Genomic DNA, 17,513 nt, shown 5'->3' with positions numbered 1-17,513 from the left:
GCAAAAGCAGGAATTTAATAATTTATTCTTATTTTTTCCACGGTGAAACCCAAGGGACAGGGACAGAAGCTCAGAACCCGGATTTACAAAGGATTTTGTCTGCCTGTGCCCAGTACTGGGCACCCACCACCATCATATCCCCCCCACGCTCCCACTTCTGTGGGCAGAGGGATTTAAACCACCCCTCTGAGCGCTTCAAGTCCCTCCTAGCTTTTAAGAAAAAAAAAAGTGGCACTCGGTCAAATCAAACCCAAGGCTGAAAGTAAAATCACTTTCTGACAAAGTTTTGGGGGTCATGCCCTGTGCTCCCCCCAAAGCTACCGCCCAGCTCTGACCCAACTTGCTCCACCACCTCCATCTCCATCCATGCCTCAGGAAGCAACTCAAGCGATGCAAGTGTAACAAAATAAAGTATCACATCTGCATTTCAAAAAAAATTTATTTTTCAAATGAATACGGTTGGTTTTACAATACACCCAACTTGATGGTATCTAAAGCCAGCAGAGATCTGATGACTGTTGTGTGTACTATACACAGTCGTACAGAGGTTACAGATGCCTACCAGAGGGGAGGGACAGTGAAAGTTGACATTTTACTGTGCTGAAAAGAAAGCAACTCTTGCAACAGGTAGAAAATTTTGGCAAGAACAATTTCTCTGGAAAGGGAGAACGGGCAGAGGACACCCCTTCTGCTTCGCGCGCACACCTCAGAACACACCGACGCATGGTTTCCCTCCCACCCCGCATGGCTGCAGCCCACATCCGCAATACAAATAGGCACACATGGTCAAGATGGTTAAGTAAAAATAAAGGCTTTTACCAGTTTGTTTGCTATCTGTCTACAATCGATTTGTGCAACGTCTCAAGTCACAGCTCTACTTTACTCTTGAAACGATTCCCTTTTGCTTTGACAAGCCCCGGTACCTTCATGGTGGGAACACATTCGGCTTCCTGCTCAGCAATGTAACACCGTCACGGGAGGGGAGCAGTTACCAGCATAGGAGAAAGAGCAAGACATACACATAGAAGGGAATCTCAATCCACCGGACTGCTTTATTAGAATTTTATTCTGAAAAGGAATCCCAAACAGCACAATTTTATTTTATTTTTTTTTCATTTAAACATGTTATTAAATACGCAAAATTTATATGCACAACATTGCTTCCAGAAGTCTCCTACACAAATACAGATTGATCACTAGCAATGTTTATGGCACACACTATGCCACCTGAGCCAGCATCTCCTGAAGATATTTTAATACCCATACTGGCTCATAACTGAATGCTACCAATTACAGTGAAAGCTTGATAGTAATACCTCTTGATAGACAATGTTCTTATCTATGAGCAAAACGCCTTTAGGCCATTCAAACAGCCTAGCTCCCCCCGCTCCCCAACAATACCATTTATCCACCAACAGGCTACCTGGGGGCAAGCTTAACTGCTTACACCACGGGAAGAGACAAGAATACAACCGCCAGGAGGAGATCTATACCCTGTGTGAGCCCAAAGTTCGTTGCCTGACCTGCAGAACACAGGGTCTGTATACTGGTGTCACTGATCATGGCAGCAGAGGCTGGGCAACAAGCCTGTAAAATCATCTCGGACTAAGAACTTGTTCTGTCAACTCTATTGCTGTGCTGAGGCTGGCTTTTCACAGTTGTCTGCAAAACAGACAGAAAACGCAACTTTCTAGAAGCAGGTTTATCTACAGAAAAACACCATTAAGTTTTCTCAAGGCTAGATTCAACACTGAAAACTGCAGAATGAGAACATTTTGCTGAAGAATAGAAATCAAGTCCAAAGAAAACTGAGAACTATAGCCACAGGAGGAAAGTGATGTACAAAACCGATTACCCTACAGAAGCCATTCATGACTGCAGAGCTGCCGGAGGCCAGAAGACAAACTTCATCTCTAGCAGTCTTCCTCACACTGAGATTTTTCCAGCACTCAATTCTCCTCTCCACTTAAGGAGCACTACTCAAGTTTCTACTTTGCTTGCACACCATCAGGTTCAAAAACTTCAGAAGTATAAATTTAGCACTGCCCCAGTGGGTATTACTTCACTCGTACGTCTGGGCAAGCATTAACCTGCAAAACATCAATTTTATATCAAAGCAATTGGTTCTGAATGTATTTAAGAGATTTGCAAGTGTAAGCATTATGAAAGATTAATAATAAGTATCTTAATATCTAATTTGTGCACATCTGTATTTAAATTGGTTGTGGACCTATGATTTATGGGCTAGCACAGCCCTAAATTCAACATAATCATATTTTTCTGTGTTGCTAGATAGTATTGCAGTAGTTATTTTTCAACTACCAAATGTGTATGAAAGACCTATATGATCCTCAGCAATGGAAAATAAACCTTTCACTTAAATAAACTTGCCATCTGAGTCTATTTTGCAACAAATGGAAACAGAAGATCATCTGAAAAGAAAGCAGCAGGTAAACATTATGAGACCGATCCCAAATGCCTTCCGTGGGCATTGCTGTGATGAGATATAAGCAAAGAGCACAGGCTCATGTCAGAGACGGACAGACTTCAAACAGAACTGTATTAAGTGAAGAAGCAAACTTGTAAGAAGGTGCACAGGTGTGTATCAAGGATTTAGCACTTCCACAGCATGATTCATCCTCAGAACACTTATATTAGCTCTCGTAAGGCGATGTGAGACAGCTCATCCATTTCTTAGGTAGGGCAAAAACCAGAGACAAAACCACTTACCCGAAGTCTGAGAGGGAACCCGTTTCAGAGCCAGCATTGCTTGCTGAGTTCCTGGCTGGATAACCCAGCAGCACCTTAAAGCTGCATAAAATATAAGCCATCTAAAAAGCTCCTCCATTTTTCTCTCAAACTCCACTTTCACAGCAGCTTTAAGCCTGAACCAGCCCCTAAGGACACGAGGTGCCTTCTGTTGTGCAGCACCCAGCATACAAGAGCCTTGCCTTCGCTACCCTGATGTAAAAGGAGAGGCTCTTTTCTCCCTCTCACACCACTTTGCTAAACCTTTCCGTACCCGACACCACACAGCTCTGTGCACAGACATCACTACCCTCAGCTGCTGGCAAGAGGGCTCTAAAAAAATTACCATCCGTGATGTTTAATCCTCGCCACCGTGTTCCCACTTCACCAGACTTCTGCACTGCTCCCTACATTCACCAGACAACATTCCTCAGGTCCTTACAGTCACCAGATGGGGCAGGGGAAAGGAGCAAAGGAGCGTCCAGAAAGCTGCGGGAGCACAGCGAAGAGTGAAGACCTTACAGGACAGGCAACATTCAAACAAAGGCAGAATTAATGATTCTCACCAGAGAAACATATCAAAGTTAAAGTTTATTTAAAAAATTGCAAGTCTACCAGGAAGTACGTTTATTCGATGACATTGCTCTCCAGAAACCACTTCTTTTAAAAGCTCCTCCTGTCTGGGTAGTTCTAAATTCAGGGCTCACTTTGATTAATTCAACCCAAAACAAACTCCGTTCTGACCAAGGACTTCACGTTTAAGACTGGTTCAAGAAAAATATTAACCACACTATCAATGCGAATGCAAGTTTTTCCACCTTCTGTCCTTGATCAGAAAAAGGCACATGCTTGCTCTCAATGAGTTCAAGTCTGACACAAACAGTCCGGGACACTGAATTTACCATTTCAGGCTCCCATCAGCTTCCCTGAAGGGCTCAGGGTGACCATAGCTCACTTAACACCCACCCAACCTCTACCGAAGCCTTTATCCCTACAGGCAGCTGCTTTCATCGCCACCACGCCTCTCCTCCGGGCAGAGCTGATGCAGCTCCAACGTCCTCAACATCGCTAATTCCACGCAGACAGCAGCAATCCTGCGCGAGGGAAGCGGGGAGGTAGGTTAAGAGCTGAGGAAGAGCAGAGCGACTGCAGTGCTACAGCAACATTCACTCCACGACTGCCTGCTGCTTTTCTCGGTAGCCAGGCACACAGCAGCAGATAATAACCAGAAATCTATCAGAGCATCTGTGTTTAACAGAGGGGTTGGATATTGCTCGCAAAACCCCTTGGCTCCGTTGTTTCAAATAGCACCGACCTACTGGATTTTTTATCTGTTTCGAACCGAGTAAGGTAGCTTCAAGATTTCGATCCAGAGCACAGATAAGCTGATTTAACTGCACAGCTGTTCCAGGCACTGCCACCGGCTTCTCAGCGCGTTCCTTTATGGAGGTGAACAGGCACTCTTGCTTAAAAAATGCAGGAAAAAAGCTTCCCTCCCTCCTCTTGGATGAGTTTTTTTGAAGTAGTCACTTGTGGGGACTCGAGTAAACTGCGGATACAAAGGTACAGGTTCACAAGGCTCTAGCAGCATAAGATTTTTTCAGTATATTCAGCTCTTGGGGGAGGAAGCCAACTTTCCTCCTTGCATTTTCAGAGCTTTCAGCTATTGGTTTGATAGCATAGTCACCACTACCATTTCTTCTCCTCTTCATAAAACATACAGCTGAGTCAGTTCAATTTTAGGATTAATCCCAGCACAGCACAATTTACTATGAGCAGTATCAATTACAGAAAATCTCAAACTTTGCCGGGAAAAACGAGGATTTTTCTTTCTTCACTTGAAATATTATACTCACGTGTCTACATCTTCAGCAATTTATTAGCTTGTATTTAAATTGGATACGTTAAAGCATCATGCACCCTCCAATGAATGCAAAAGAAATACACAGACCGTTTCTATTGTAATTAAACCCATATGTGCTACAGTTCATCAGCAAGGCAAGACTTCTCGGAAGAGATCTGTGCCTGACAGAAACCAGCATCGTCAGATGCAAGCCTATCCATTTCATTTCTTTTGATCACATTTGCAATGTATAGAAAGAGAAGGCAGGAATTTACAAATCTCAACAGCTTCAGTAAATCTAAATACAGATAGAAAAGAAACTGGTTCATAGGCAAGGGAAGAGATGGAGAGTATTGCTGCAAACAAGCTGATGGTACAAGATTTTTGGCCCTTTTTAGTCTAAAAGATAAAAACAGCTACTACTAAAAAGGATAGAAGACAATTTTGGCTCAGAATTTAGACTAAAAAAGCTTTCTAAATCCTAGCCTAACAACATTAAGAAATTGGGAACATAAAATTCAAAATCATTGCAAGCTTAAATACCAAGAAAGTCGCATTGGGCACTGTACTAAAACAAGAAAGTTGTTCAGCTACGAGAAATATCAGTTCCTTTCTTTAACTTCAATCAGAAGAAATGTACACAGCTAAAAGTTAGGTATTTGTTTCGTGGCCTCTGTGGGTAGCACAAGCAGCAGTGTTATTTTGCCAGCTAATCTGACAGAGTCCCTTCAGACACAGGGGTGTCAGCAACTCCAGACAAGGGTCACTGTCCCCACTCTTGAATTGTACACCCAAACTGTTTCATTGATTGTGTCCTAGTTAATAGGTGTTAAAAAGCTCTGCTTGTTCCTAGGAAAAGCCTGGACACAAAACATACTCCTGCAACGACACCACTTGCAATTGAAGTGGAAGTTTTATGCTTAAGCTCCTGATACTCAGAAATATCCTGACATCAAATTATTCTACATCTTAAATGCCCAATAGTGTATGAACAGTAATAAAAATGAACACAAACTCATTTTAGCTTTCAACTTAAAAAAACAAGTTACCAATTAAATTAGGCTGTCTATCAAGTTGTTTTATTCAGTATCTTCTCAAACATGACTTAAGAGTTAAGCTGACTTCAGAGAAGAAAAAAAAAACATTCAGAAACTTCTCCCACCTAAAAATAAGTGTTAAAGGCAACATACAGACCAGACATACAGACCTACGAGCTGCACACAGATTACCAATAAATATACAGAAACACCACAATAAAGGACAAGGTTCATCATAAAAGAAAAAAAGTCTGAAAACTGCTACTAAGACCATTACAAAAATGAAAGTTGTGTGTATTTTTTGCAGGCATGTGCAAGCACATTACAGTGTAATCAAAGCAGAACTTTGCTATTATTATTACTTTATGCAGCATTACAAGGTTACTGAGGTGCAGTGTTTAATAGTCTAGTCTACAGCTTTTCCTGACTGGAGGAATGCTCACCAAACTCACTATGGACCCACAGCATCTTCAACCATCTGACCAGGGCAGCATCACCCACCCCACCAGGCTGTTACACCAAAACTCACAGTTAGGAGTAAGTCCCAATAATATACACAAATCACTCCTTGAAAATACAAGCCGTGTGACGTCTGCTCACAGTAGGACTGACCGTCTCGTTAAGTCTTCAGAGAGCTTTCAGCTTGCCTGCTTCATCTTTGGGTGCTTGCTACATCTAGGAGACAACGTCCTTCACAAGTTACGGATGCTATTTCGCGCCCGGAGCGTCCCCGTGCTGCTGCTCCTCCTACAGCCCCCCCCCAGCCACGTGCCCCCTCAATGTGAAGGGGCAAATTGCATTGACTAAGTATCAAAACTGATTCTAGCCTACCAGCTGAATTTGGTGATCGCTCCTCAATGCCTTTCCCTCCAACATGAAAACACCTTCCAGGTTATTCTTGGTCCTGACTCAGAGAAACTGATGCTTGAGAGTACCTGAAAGATACCGTCAAACACTTGGCATTTTCAATTATTTATCGTAAATTTTCAGCCACGTACAACTGGAAAATAAAAATCTACAGCACCATCTTCTAAAAAGGCACTTTCTGAGGACTGTCTTGCTTTAAAAAAAATAAAAATCACTCCAAGTTTTAAACAGTGGAACCACTTTGTTTTTAAAAGGACCCTTTGTTAACTACCCGTGTTAGCTGAGGGGCTCCTCAGCCAAAATTTGAAAAGGCCAGGGCACATGGGATGCAAAGCGGATGGAGTCTCTCCACCAACACCCTCGTTCCTCTCTAAGTGATGCTTCAACATTCTCCCTTGCAAGCCTCCCTCCTGCAATTCCTTCCCTTCCATATGCACCTTCGCCTACCCAGGGACAAACATTTTTGTTTTAGTGTTATAGAGATTGGGATTCTTGAGATTCTGCTAGGGAGGTAAAATCCAGGATCCTACACGCATCTCTCTCATAACTCAAATACTGACAAAATACAAAATCATCTACTAGCAGAAAGCATCAATTAGCTCAAGCTCTAACCACTATTTTTTTTCAGGCTTACAAAAAATGAGCGAATTGGCTAAGGGGAGTTTTATTTCAACGTGTGCCGAAACAAAAACGTTATCCTAATACCCAACACTGACCTAAAGTACCGTCTTTGGGTAGAAAAGAAAGACAGGGGGTCTTTCCCTTTGACATCCCTATGGATTTTCTCACTGGATCCAATCAATCTGCCAGTAGCAGCCGAAGAACTCCAGAGCACTGGAAGGGACAGAGGATCTGCCTGGCGCGAGCAGAGACCAAGACGGCCGTTTAGAAATAACGATTTCCAAAAACCAAATTGATAGTTTCAAGGTACACAATCTGAGCTTTTGATTCCTTGGTTACAAAAGTGCTTTGAGTAAAGTTCTAAACCCTCAGTTCACAAAACTGAGAAAATATCAAAAGAGGACAAGATATGAAGGAAGTGTAAAAAAAAAAAAAAAAAAAAAAAAAAAGGCCTCAAGCTTTTTGAACTGTAGTCAGAGCTTGGAATTTCACCAGAGTGAACTTCAGGACTAGTAGAAAACCAGTATTCAGAGCTGGAATTGGTACAGAAGATGAGTATCTGGTATCTTGCGTTAACCATTTTATAGGACAGAAATTTGTACACGAAGCGAATCGAGCTTAGGACCAATCGCATCTTGAACTAATTTGACTGACAGCTTTCAGAAACCCACTTTACTCCTGAAAAAACACTTCTACGGCCAAACTTCCAAAAAGGATGCCAGAATGAGCTCTGCAGAAACAACTTTTAAACGCGTTCAACCAAATGAGACATTTAACAGCGATCCTGAGTAGAATGGCCACAGCTGAAGTGCCCTACAGAAAAATAAACAAAAAAAAGCTACTTACAGTGGAGTCAGTCATTCTGTTAGCAGATGTTGCAAGTTTAACGCCTCGACTACACAACGCTCTACTCCCTTCCAACTCGGGATCTACTAGTCTCTAGAGATCACGGGGTTCGGCAAGGCTCCGTCCCGGGGGAGTGGGTCCCGTTTTGGCACGGTACCAGCGCTGCAGCTCCCGCGCTGCGTGGCCGATGCCCTACCAGCCACGGGAGCAACGAGTGGCACTTGTAAGTACAAGCGAGGTCTCGGTCTGGTAAACTGGTACGGTGTCTTAGGAGATAGGAACCTGTTTATTTATTTATTATTATTTTTTTTTTCTAGATAGGCATATGAACGAGGCCAGCACGTCTGCAAAGTAGAACTGTCAGCCTTCGCCCGCGTCCCTCCTGGGGCTGTACAAGGACAGCTCCCAGAAAGAGAGAGGGGGGATCTGGTACGCCACTCGAGGTGTCCCCAAACAGCACATAAAATTTGAGATTTTTTTTTTCTTTTTTTTTTTAAAAGGAGAGCAGGTACAAAAATAAAAGAAATCCATATACTCTGAAAATATACCGGAAACTGCCACCACAGATGAGGTACCATTTATCCCAACCCCCCACCCCCAAACTGCAAACATCAAAATATATATGTTTTTAAACAAAGGAAGAATATCTGGCTATTTAATCTCAGTTAAAATGACAGCACCCTTTGTTACACTTGATATTTCACACCATTAATTCTCTTTTGAAAACAAAAACAAGATATCTATCTAACCTTGATTCCTTGCTTATTCTCCTCATTCCTTAGTGCAGTAATTGTCCATCTCCATTTAAATAAATATAGCAGCTACAGCATCATAAATGTGTGGCCCTCACAACGCCAGTAAGTTGATATCATAATACAAATAAGTATCGGCACTTTACGTAGATATTTGCAAAACCAAGAAGAGAGATTAAAACTTCCAAATACTCTTCACATGAAAACCAGGTTAAATTGCTTGTCGAGCTAGCGTTTAAGTCACTTTCCCAATGAAGTTGCTTTAACTTATTTTCTTTTTGGTGAAAGTAGAAAGCAAAAAAAGCTTCTCAGATCATAGTCACTGAGTGTGGGCAGGATGAGAAGTGTACAGTGTCTCTGAAAGGAGCATTAAAAGGCTGATTAAAAAGGAATTTTCATCTAAATGCCAGAAATCCACAAGAAATCTTTGTAAAATAGCTTCTTTAAAAAAATTCTGTTTTTAAAACGTTGATTTTCCATAAAAACCCTAACCTGAACCTTTTTATAAACAGAACTACTAGCTAGAGTGCTTCTGAGAGAAAACCATCGGGTTACTGACTACGAAAAGCATTTCAGAGATCTCTTCGGGAACCACCTTGCTCAGATTATTCAGTCACACCAACCTCCCTGCAGCAGTTTTACTTGAAGGCGCTGAAAGTAAGTGCATTAGGAAGCCAAGGAGCACGGCTGGGACAACCCTGGACCTGCAGATCCAGCTAAGGCGTGCAGCCCCCCAGGAGACTCAGGATCTGCCCAATCTCCCCTGCTCACCCCAAACCTGTTCTGAGGAGCCCCAAAAGCCACCGTCGAACTGCCCACCGTCGTGACTATTTCCAGTGCAATTGTAACTGCAAAGTTAGGCTGAAAACGTTATCTTCCTGGATACTGGGAGATAAAATACGTATATACACTGTTTAGTAAAGCTCTTTGAGACAGTGTTGTGAACAGCACTACGGACATTTCCATACAATATACAGATGCACAAAATACAGTACTTTGTTTTCTGGCAGAAAAGGTGGGGGAGATTCATGCCTGTTGAAGCAAAACGGGCTCAGATTTTAGGCTCAAAATACAGTATATTGGCAAACAACGGATTTCAGGAGATAAATGACAGGAGATAAGCTACTTATACCAACCCACTGGTTTTCATGTGGAGAGCAGGTGGAGTTCAGAAGGGCTGGGATAACAGCAATGCCCATATAAACGATCTGCAGAATATATATACTATGAACCAGTGCAAATAAAAACAGTCAAAAATGCAGTTCACGAGTTTACAAAGTGCAAAACTCCCCAGTCCCCTCACTGAATAAATGCTCATCTCTGACATCTTAAATATTGTTTTACCTTTAAAGTGGAATGAAAGAGTCCCATTAGTTTGTTTCACATTTCAGTGATTTGAAGTTAGAACTATCCCAGCCCTCTTACTTTATTTGCAAAGTGAAATGAAGTTACCAATAACTTAATTTTAAAAGGAAAGTCATTATCAAAGAGGAAAAAAGCCTAAAAACTTTTAATAATTCCAGACATTTTATTGATGTCAAATAGATTTAATTAAGCATGTAAAAACTTAGATCTTAATAAAAAACCCTTTTCATTTACTTCAAATATCCTCCACATTTCGAAGCCAAAAATAAGGCCAATTCCTTTGTTAAATCAAAATACTGCAGTGACAAGTAAAGCTTGCAGAGTTCTAGAAGCATTTTTGCTTTTTTTTTTTTGATTTAAAAAAGGAAAATGCAAGATTCCTTCTGACTATAAAACTTTCCTTTCAAAATTAAGGCTTTTACTTTGTCCTTTTAAAATCATGGAGGTGTCCATTATCCCACAGTTAGTGGTACAAACACTGCTTTAGTACAGCTCAATGGACACAGATTTCCTTTAGAACGCTTATTGCACTAAAAGATAGCAAAAACAAGTTGTCAGTTTTTTTTAAAAATAAACATGGTTACATTTCTAAAAAATAAAAGTTGATGTTGACCATATGTTCTGTAATAATTAAATTAAAGCATTATTATTACTCTAATAAATATAAAAGAAACAAAAGGAAGCTAAACTTCAAAAACATACATATGAAATCACATTAAGGTGTGAGAGGCAGCAAGTAAACTAGCATTTTTCTTTTTCCAAAAAGACCTTAGCTCTAAAGTTTCAGTTCTGGTGTTTACTATATGTAATCCCATAAAACTTGGGACATCTGATCTCACGTGAAGCTTCAAGATATTTGACTTGCCAGATAGAAAATAATTGAAACTTTTGGACTAGGTAAAACAGCAGCTTTAGTAAATTCACCAGGGAGCAAGAAGAGTTTGGTTCACTACTGCCTGCACATAATACCACTAGCTTTGTTTGCTTTTTAGAAGGGAACTATTGGAGCTGAGGACTCCAAAGCTGTGAAGAAAGACAAAGGCAGCAGTTGGCTAAATTATGTTCAAATTATTGGATTAGTGTGCAAAACATCTTCCCTCCCTTCAATTTTTTTTCTAGTTAGTGCTGTACATTCAAATGTACTCAGATATGTTCACATTCGAACGCTGATGGCAATATTGAGAGAAAGATTCCTCAATGCAGTGGGGTAAAAAAAATAAATTTTTTTTTGCACACTTTCCTCTCCCAAACAATCATTGTGATTGTTCTTGTAAAGGTTGTTTGCTATTTTTTTTAATTACACCATCCTTTTTTTTTCTTTTTTTTTTTTTGCAAAGATAGTTGTGCTGCCGAGCAACTTGAGGTAAAGGCATAAGAGGGTTAAACTACGAGAAATAAAAAAAAATGATGGCGGTGCTTCCTACAGGAGACCGCGCCAAAAAAGCAGTTGGCTGGTTTCATATTGCATAATAGTGCTGTGTTCCTCGATGAAGTAAACAATCTTCCTTGTGTCAATTTAAGGGTTAGCCTCTCGCCCCTGCACAGTGTCAACTTCAGCATGATCGGAGGCACACCCCATAAACCAACCCCACTGGAAACATACATTGTATGTGGCTTAATTTTTCAGTTCTTCCTTCTCAGTGAGTATGCTCCCATTTTATTGACTTAAGCGAAGTACATCGTGCGTAAGGTGTCTTGGTGAATTTGTACAGCCTTCGCGAGGGCCTGCGGATCTCTGCCATTGCTTTGTCCTGAAACATGGCTTCCTTCAGCACTGCAAGAGAATGGAGACAAATGAAGACAAGCAGGGCTATAAATCATATTAATTCCAATTAAAAGCTGCCTTTGCATCTCTTCAGCATTCTGGAGGGTAACATGGCAATATTAATAGAAACAAATAGAAAAAACTACTTGTCAAAAGCCTCGAGGTTGCTGAGCAAACAGACAAATCGCTTTACCTTGTTTAATTTGTTCATCTAAAAATACCTCATTGAAAATATATCGATGATTTTAAGTTTATGAAATACTTGTGACATACAAAGCAAGTTGCAAGAAACTAGGTGCAAGAAACTTAACATTTGCTAGGTGCAAAAAACTTAACATTTGCTTTATTCATGAATACTCTAAAGCAAAAAAAAAATAAAAATGTGTGGCTTGACTCCTTCAGACCACATCGAAGTAAAAGCTGCTTTATGACACTATACTTAATCCTTTTAATCTGAGTGTTACTCAGTAGAACCCACCAACCCACTCATCTGATACTCAGCACTACCTGTCAGGAATGAGTAACTTAGGTCTAGTCACAGAGTTAATACAAATTAACTGCAAAATGAGAGGTAATTACCTACAGTCAGATAGCTTTATGCCTGACAACGGAGCAGAGACCAAAATGGACAAGATCTTAAAGCACGTGTATTTTTCTTTACCTGTCATGTTCTTTGTCCACAAGATGGTATCGTGCTCTGAATGCTACCAGGTGAGCATAATACGCTGGTGCAGGTATAGAAACTGATCGTGTACAGCGCACATACGTGTGGCAGAGCTGGTAAGTCAGCAGCTGAAGTTCATCTGCAGTAAAACAGTTATCATCCCACAAAACATGATAGTGTGAGGGACGGCTGGTACCCTAAGAAGAAGGGAACATCAGTTCACTTAGCTGTTTTTTTTTCCATGCAATCAAGTCATTTTTTTAAGCTCAGAAAGGGCCAGACTGTCTGGTCTGAATTCCTTGGTAACAGCAGCCAAGGAAATTTCAGGCTTATGTCAGCCCTAAATGTATGTAGAGATTAATAAATGTCTACTGTTCGTATTATGTTACTTCAATTACCATTGCCTGTGTAAAAAAAGCCCACATACCTTTTAGGTAACCCTTAACAATTGAAGCCTGCTTCCAACATGACTAAACTGATTACACCACCTCTTAACTACCCTCAATTAAAACTGTTTTTCACCGAGACATTTCACAGAAATAACTGTTGCAATTAACTCTTTCCAGTTCCTTACTACCCCTAACTTCTAGCAGGGAGACTAGAAATGGTTCCAGTATTTCAGAAGTTACCTAGGGAGTTCTGTATAAAATGTGCACTTCCTTGCTTTACTCAATGTCATCTTGCCTACAGGTTTAAGAGCTACAATTGCTCTTTGGCATTATGCTGAAACAGATACTTGTACATCAACCAGATGCAGGCTGACTTTCACCATTACTACCGTAACAATTCCTTCCAGACCATAACAAGCACTGAATGCTGTGCAGAGTTCTTAGGAGCTCTTGGAAGTTCTCCATTAAATGACTGACATGCAATTACTTTGAAAGGACATTGCTCTGGAATAAATGAACGCTCCTCTTCCCTCCTGCTTCTCCCTCAAAGGATGTGATGCACTAGAGCTAAACCTTACGGTGTAACCAGGTTATGTCAATAGCTGTATTTTAGCCAGTCTAGAAATCCTTTTTTCCCCTAAGGATAGATAAAATCTCAGTTTAGTACAGACTGACTTGTGGCTTGCTATAACAACGAGCTGTACTTACAGCTGACACTTCTCCTGCAATTTATATTGATACTTTTTTTTTCCCCTTCCAAAGGGGACTAAAACTAGCTTGGCCAGACCTAGCATAGAGGTATGTAAGGAGAAAAGCAGTAGATGTTTTGACCTCTGAATAAAAACACTGCAGTGATTCAAAACAGGAAAAGAAAACATACCTACTTAGCCTAAACAGAGCTTACAACAACACGGCCACAAAATCACATGATAAAAAAGTGAAGAATGATAAAAAGAGTGAACTTTTTCCATTTTTAACCAGAATCCTGACACAGTTTTTGTCATTAAGTTGATTCTCCCTTGTATTGTTGGCAATACCACCACATTGGTGGATTTCATTTCCAGTCTGTAACTCACTTGTCTGCATTTAGTCAGCAAACGACCACACACTGCCTTACATTACACTAAGTGTAAGTTTTGAACGTAGCAGAGACCATCTCTTAAAGCAAATAATTAATACTATTAGCCCAACAATAATGTGATGTCTCAGAACAGAGCTAAACGTCTTTTCCCTACTAGGGAACTGTTTGTAAGTACATTTTTCACAAAAGGGAGAAAATAAGAGCATTCTGAATTCACCCTTACAAGATAATCATACCTGTATTCCAGCGTGGCTGCAGAGGTAAAAATCAAACTCATATGGATGCGTAATGTCTGTATCTACAGTTGTTCCAGCTGGAATATTGCCACTTCGTCCAACCTAAATAAAAGGTTTGTTAAAAACAGTGCAGCTAACAACTGTTTATACACCTCAATTCTAATTAAAAATACAGGTTTGCATTTAAAACATGCAGCATTTCAGAGAAAGAACTGCTTCAGCACTGTCTGGAATGTGTCAATACAGTAACCTAGAATGTGTGACATGGATACTGTATTGCTCTTTATCATCTCAACACAGATTATTGCATCCAGAACTTCAGAATCTTCAATGCCAGAAACCCAGAAAAAGCTGTGTGTACATTTATATTTTGAATTGTGAGCTTAAGTTAGGATTGACTCATTCAGAACAGAAGCGTTAAGGATTCCATCATTTTGCATTTTCTTCAATTAAAGACTGCTGTAGACTTGGCTTTAGGTAGTTACTATTCACTGTTAAAAATTAGTACCAATGTGCACTGTGACAAAGCTTTTTTTTTTTTTTTTTTAAAAAAAGAAGTCAGTGATTTTCCAATTTGGTGTCACATTTTGTACCCATCAGTTCAACATCTTCCCTGGATGCAAACACGAGCAGTCTGGCAGAGAAGCCCATGGCGATATTTTCTATAGCAGTATACGTGCTTGACATCAAGCTTGTACTGAGATAGGACAATGATTACCCTTTCTGTTCTGTCCGCACAGAACAATCGTGTATGATGTCGTTTCTGCACCACAATATAGGTTATTCCAGGCTGGTAATCCTTCTCCAAACTGATGCAAGCTTCCCTAATGGCTAGCAGTTCATAATACAAAACCTACAAGCACATGAACAGAATAGTTTAGTTTGTTGTCACGTTGTATTCTACACAAAATGCTTAATAAATAGTTTGTACTTAACACTAGGTTCAACTTTGCCACACAATAATTAATCTTAGGGAGTAATAAGAAATATCTTTTTTCCCCAAGATCCAAGAGTTTGTCTTCCCAGACAGGAAAGAAGTTGTAACTTTTCTTACCCAACATACTTAAGAAAATCTCTCCTAAAAAGGCTCAATTATTTTGTGATACTTCAGTACAAATATGAGCAGTATAGCTTATTCAAACAGGAGGACAGGAATTAATTATATAAAGTGTTTCAAAAACCCAAGAGATGAACCAACCTGTCGAAACTGTCCTTCGGAGACCCCATCTCTGTAGAAGATGATACGCGTGGGCTTGAACCGTGTTGACTTGTAGAACTGGATGAGAAGCTCTCTAACCATGGAGGCCAGGTCTTGGATGATTTCCTGCCGGGGTCGCTGAACACGCACTGTGGCACAGTACCGGCTTGGATGAGCATCCATACTACCTACAACCTTCAGGGGAACATTACATGACTAAAAGCTACAAGATCAAATCTATAAAAAGATTAAATAGCAAAAAAAAAAGGAGCAATTTTCAAGTAAAAGATGCTTGCTTAAAATAACTACAGTAACATTTTAACTGGAACTTGTGGTAGGTACAGGTTTAATACCTTTTGACAAGAGGTATGTAACTTACCCTCCAGGCACCCTCTGCAGAAATTATCTGCCTAGAGTCTTCCCCTCTATTGACAGCACACTAATGCATATTCTTATAATCAAGAAACTGACTTTGTCCTTTGTTGTTTTCTCACCTTTTACATGGAGAAACATTCCACTTTGCCTTAATTACTCAAAGCAAAGAGGCAGTTTCCTTAACTGCAAACAATGACAAGTAAAATACCAAGAGGACAAATTAGCAATGGACTGACCACATAACAAGCATCCAACCACCACTCTGGTGGTCTCCTGGACCATACCAACACAAAAGTTAAGACACATCAAGAATAATCATGCCAAACTAGGCCTTAATTAACCCTTCCTCTTTCAGAAATACGATGTTATTAACAAACACCTCAAAGCTGCATTATTTCCTTTGCAATATTTCTGCAAGAATATTCTATTTAATATGACTGCTATTTTACTTTGATTTAAAAATAAAATGCTAATAAAAAGTATCAAGCAGTGTTTTCCTTTTAAATAAATGATTTCTAATAATATTGGAAATGTGTACCAAAGAACTGGAATAAGTCCTGAAAGATATTTGACAGTCATAGATGCCTTTACTGTTCTAACATTTACCCAAGATGAAATAACAATGCTGATTTAATAAAACTTACAGCAGCTATGGAAGGCTTCTTTCCATCTCCAGCAGGAGGGTGAGTGACATCGGCTCCCAGAAAGATCACTGGCTGCTGGAACACAGAAGGTCTTCAAAAGAAAAAAAAAAAGTGCTAAGTCACACTTGCAGATGAACAGTTGGTGCAAGGTTATTGCTCAATATGGGGCTTTGTTTCTGTTTCAGCCAAGCTGCACAGAGAGACTTCCTTATCAGGTACTCTGTCCAGACCTAACAATGAAATCTTTGTGCACGAGATGTAAACTTCTACAATGCCGTAACGGTCATTCCAAGTCAAACTGCCTGTACCTGCAGCATGATTCCAGTGGAGAAAAGCCAAAAAGCTACACCTTTATGGACAGCATCTTAGAGAAATTACTATTCTACCAGTTGATTACACTAGTGCTGTGAGGCCAGCTAAGCACAGCTTCTGTGCTGTATCAGCCATGCAACAGATGGCCGGGTGCAGCAGCACACACATTATTCTGGCTTACAGGATATAAGGCAGCAGGATCATCTCCCTTCAAAATATGCTCCATGCACCATTGCTTCATGTTCAGACTGATTCCAAGGTATCAGAAAGTCTCAGGAAAATTCCTAAAACTTGCACCCGGTAAGTTTTTCTGGCTTGCATTATGCACATTCCCACTCTTGAAGAATAGATATGCTCTAGTAAAGGTTAGAAACCATCAGAATTCCTTGTTTTCAAGGCTGACAGACCTGTGCTTCTTCAGAATGAAGCATAGGAGAAGGATGGGAGGACACATGGCTTGGACTTATACAACCCTACTGAAGGCTTCAAAGCAAATGGAACATAAGCACAAACAGAGCACAGATCACCCATGCAAAAAACAAGTGTGAGATGAATTACTTAGCCTAATAAAGTGGGAGAAGCAGGATGCCTTCAGTATACTTCTACCCTAACCAGCAGCACATTGGTATGCTAACCAAGAGTTACATTTCTCCAGGATGTGTTGCATATGCCTAAACCTGCAGAAAACTTCTAATCAGTAATATTTCATCTCTAGAACTGCAGCTACTCTTCAAATTTTTGATATTGATCAAACATTTGGAAAAACATTT

The 17,513-nt window shown here is 40.3% G+C and overlaps 1 protein-coding gene across 1 annotated transcript in view; it reads right to left on the bottom strand.

The window, feature by feature from the left end:
- Positions 1-421: 421 nt before the first annotated feature.
- Positions 422-17,513, bottom strand: part of AGO3 (argonaute RISC catalytic component 3) — a 38,335-nt gene continuing 21,243 nt past the window's right edge. Inside the window, exons 14-19 of the mRNA XM_027444011.3 lie at positions 16,432-16,522; positions 15,413-15,607; positions 14,933-15,067; positions 14,215-14,316; positions 12,506-12,705; positions 422-11,853 (exon numbers count right to left, since the gene is read on the bottom strand). Coding sequence (XP_027299812.1) covers positions 11,745-11,853; positions 12,506-12,705; positions 14,215-14,316; positions 14,933-15,067; positions 15,413-15,607; positions 16,432-16,522 — 832 coding nt within the window. The 3' untranslated portion in view covers positions 422-11,744. The remainder of the gene's footprint in view (positions 11,854-12,505; positions 12,706-14,214; positions 14,317-14,932; positions 15,068-15,412; positions 15,608-16,431; positions 16,523-17,513) is intronic.

This window comes from Anas platyrhynchos, chromosome 24, assembly GCF_047663525.1.
Source record: "Anas platyrhynchos isolate ZD024472 breed Pekin duck chromosome 24, IASCAAS_PekinDuck_T2T, whole genome shotgun sequence".
In the NCBI taxonomy this organism is placed as follows: domain Eukaryota; kingdom Metazoa; phylum Chordata; class Aves; order Anseriformes; family Anatidae; genus Anas; species Anas platyrhynchos.
This window is presented reverse-complemented; position numbering and strand designations above follow the sequence as displayed.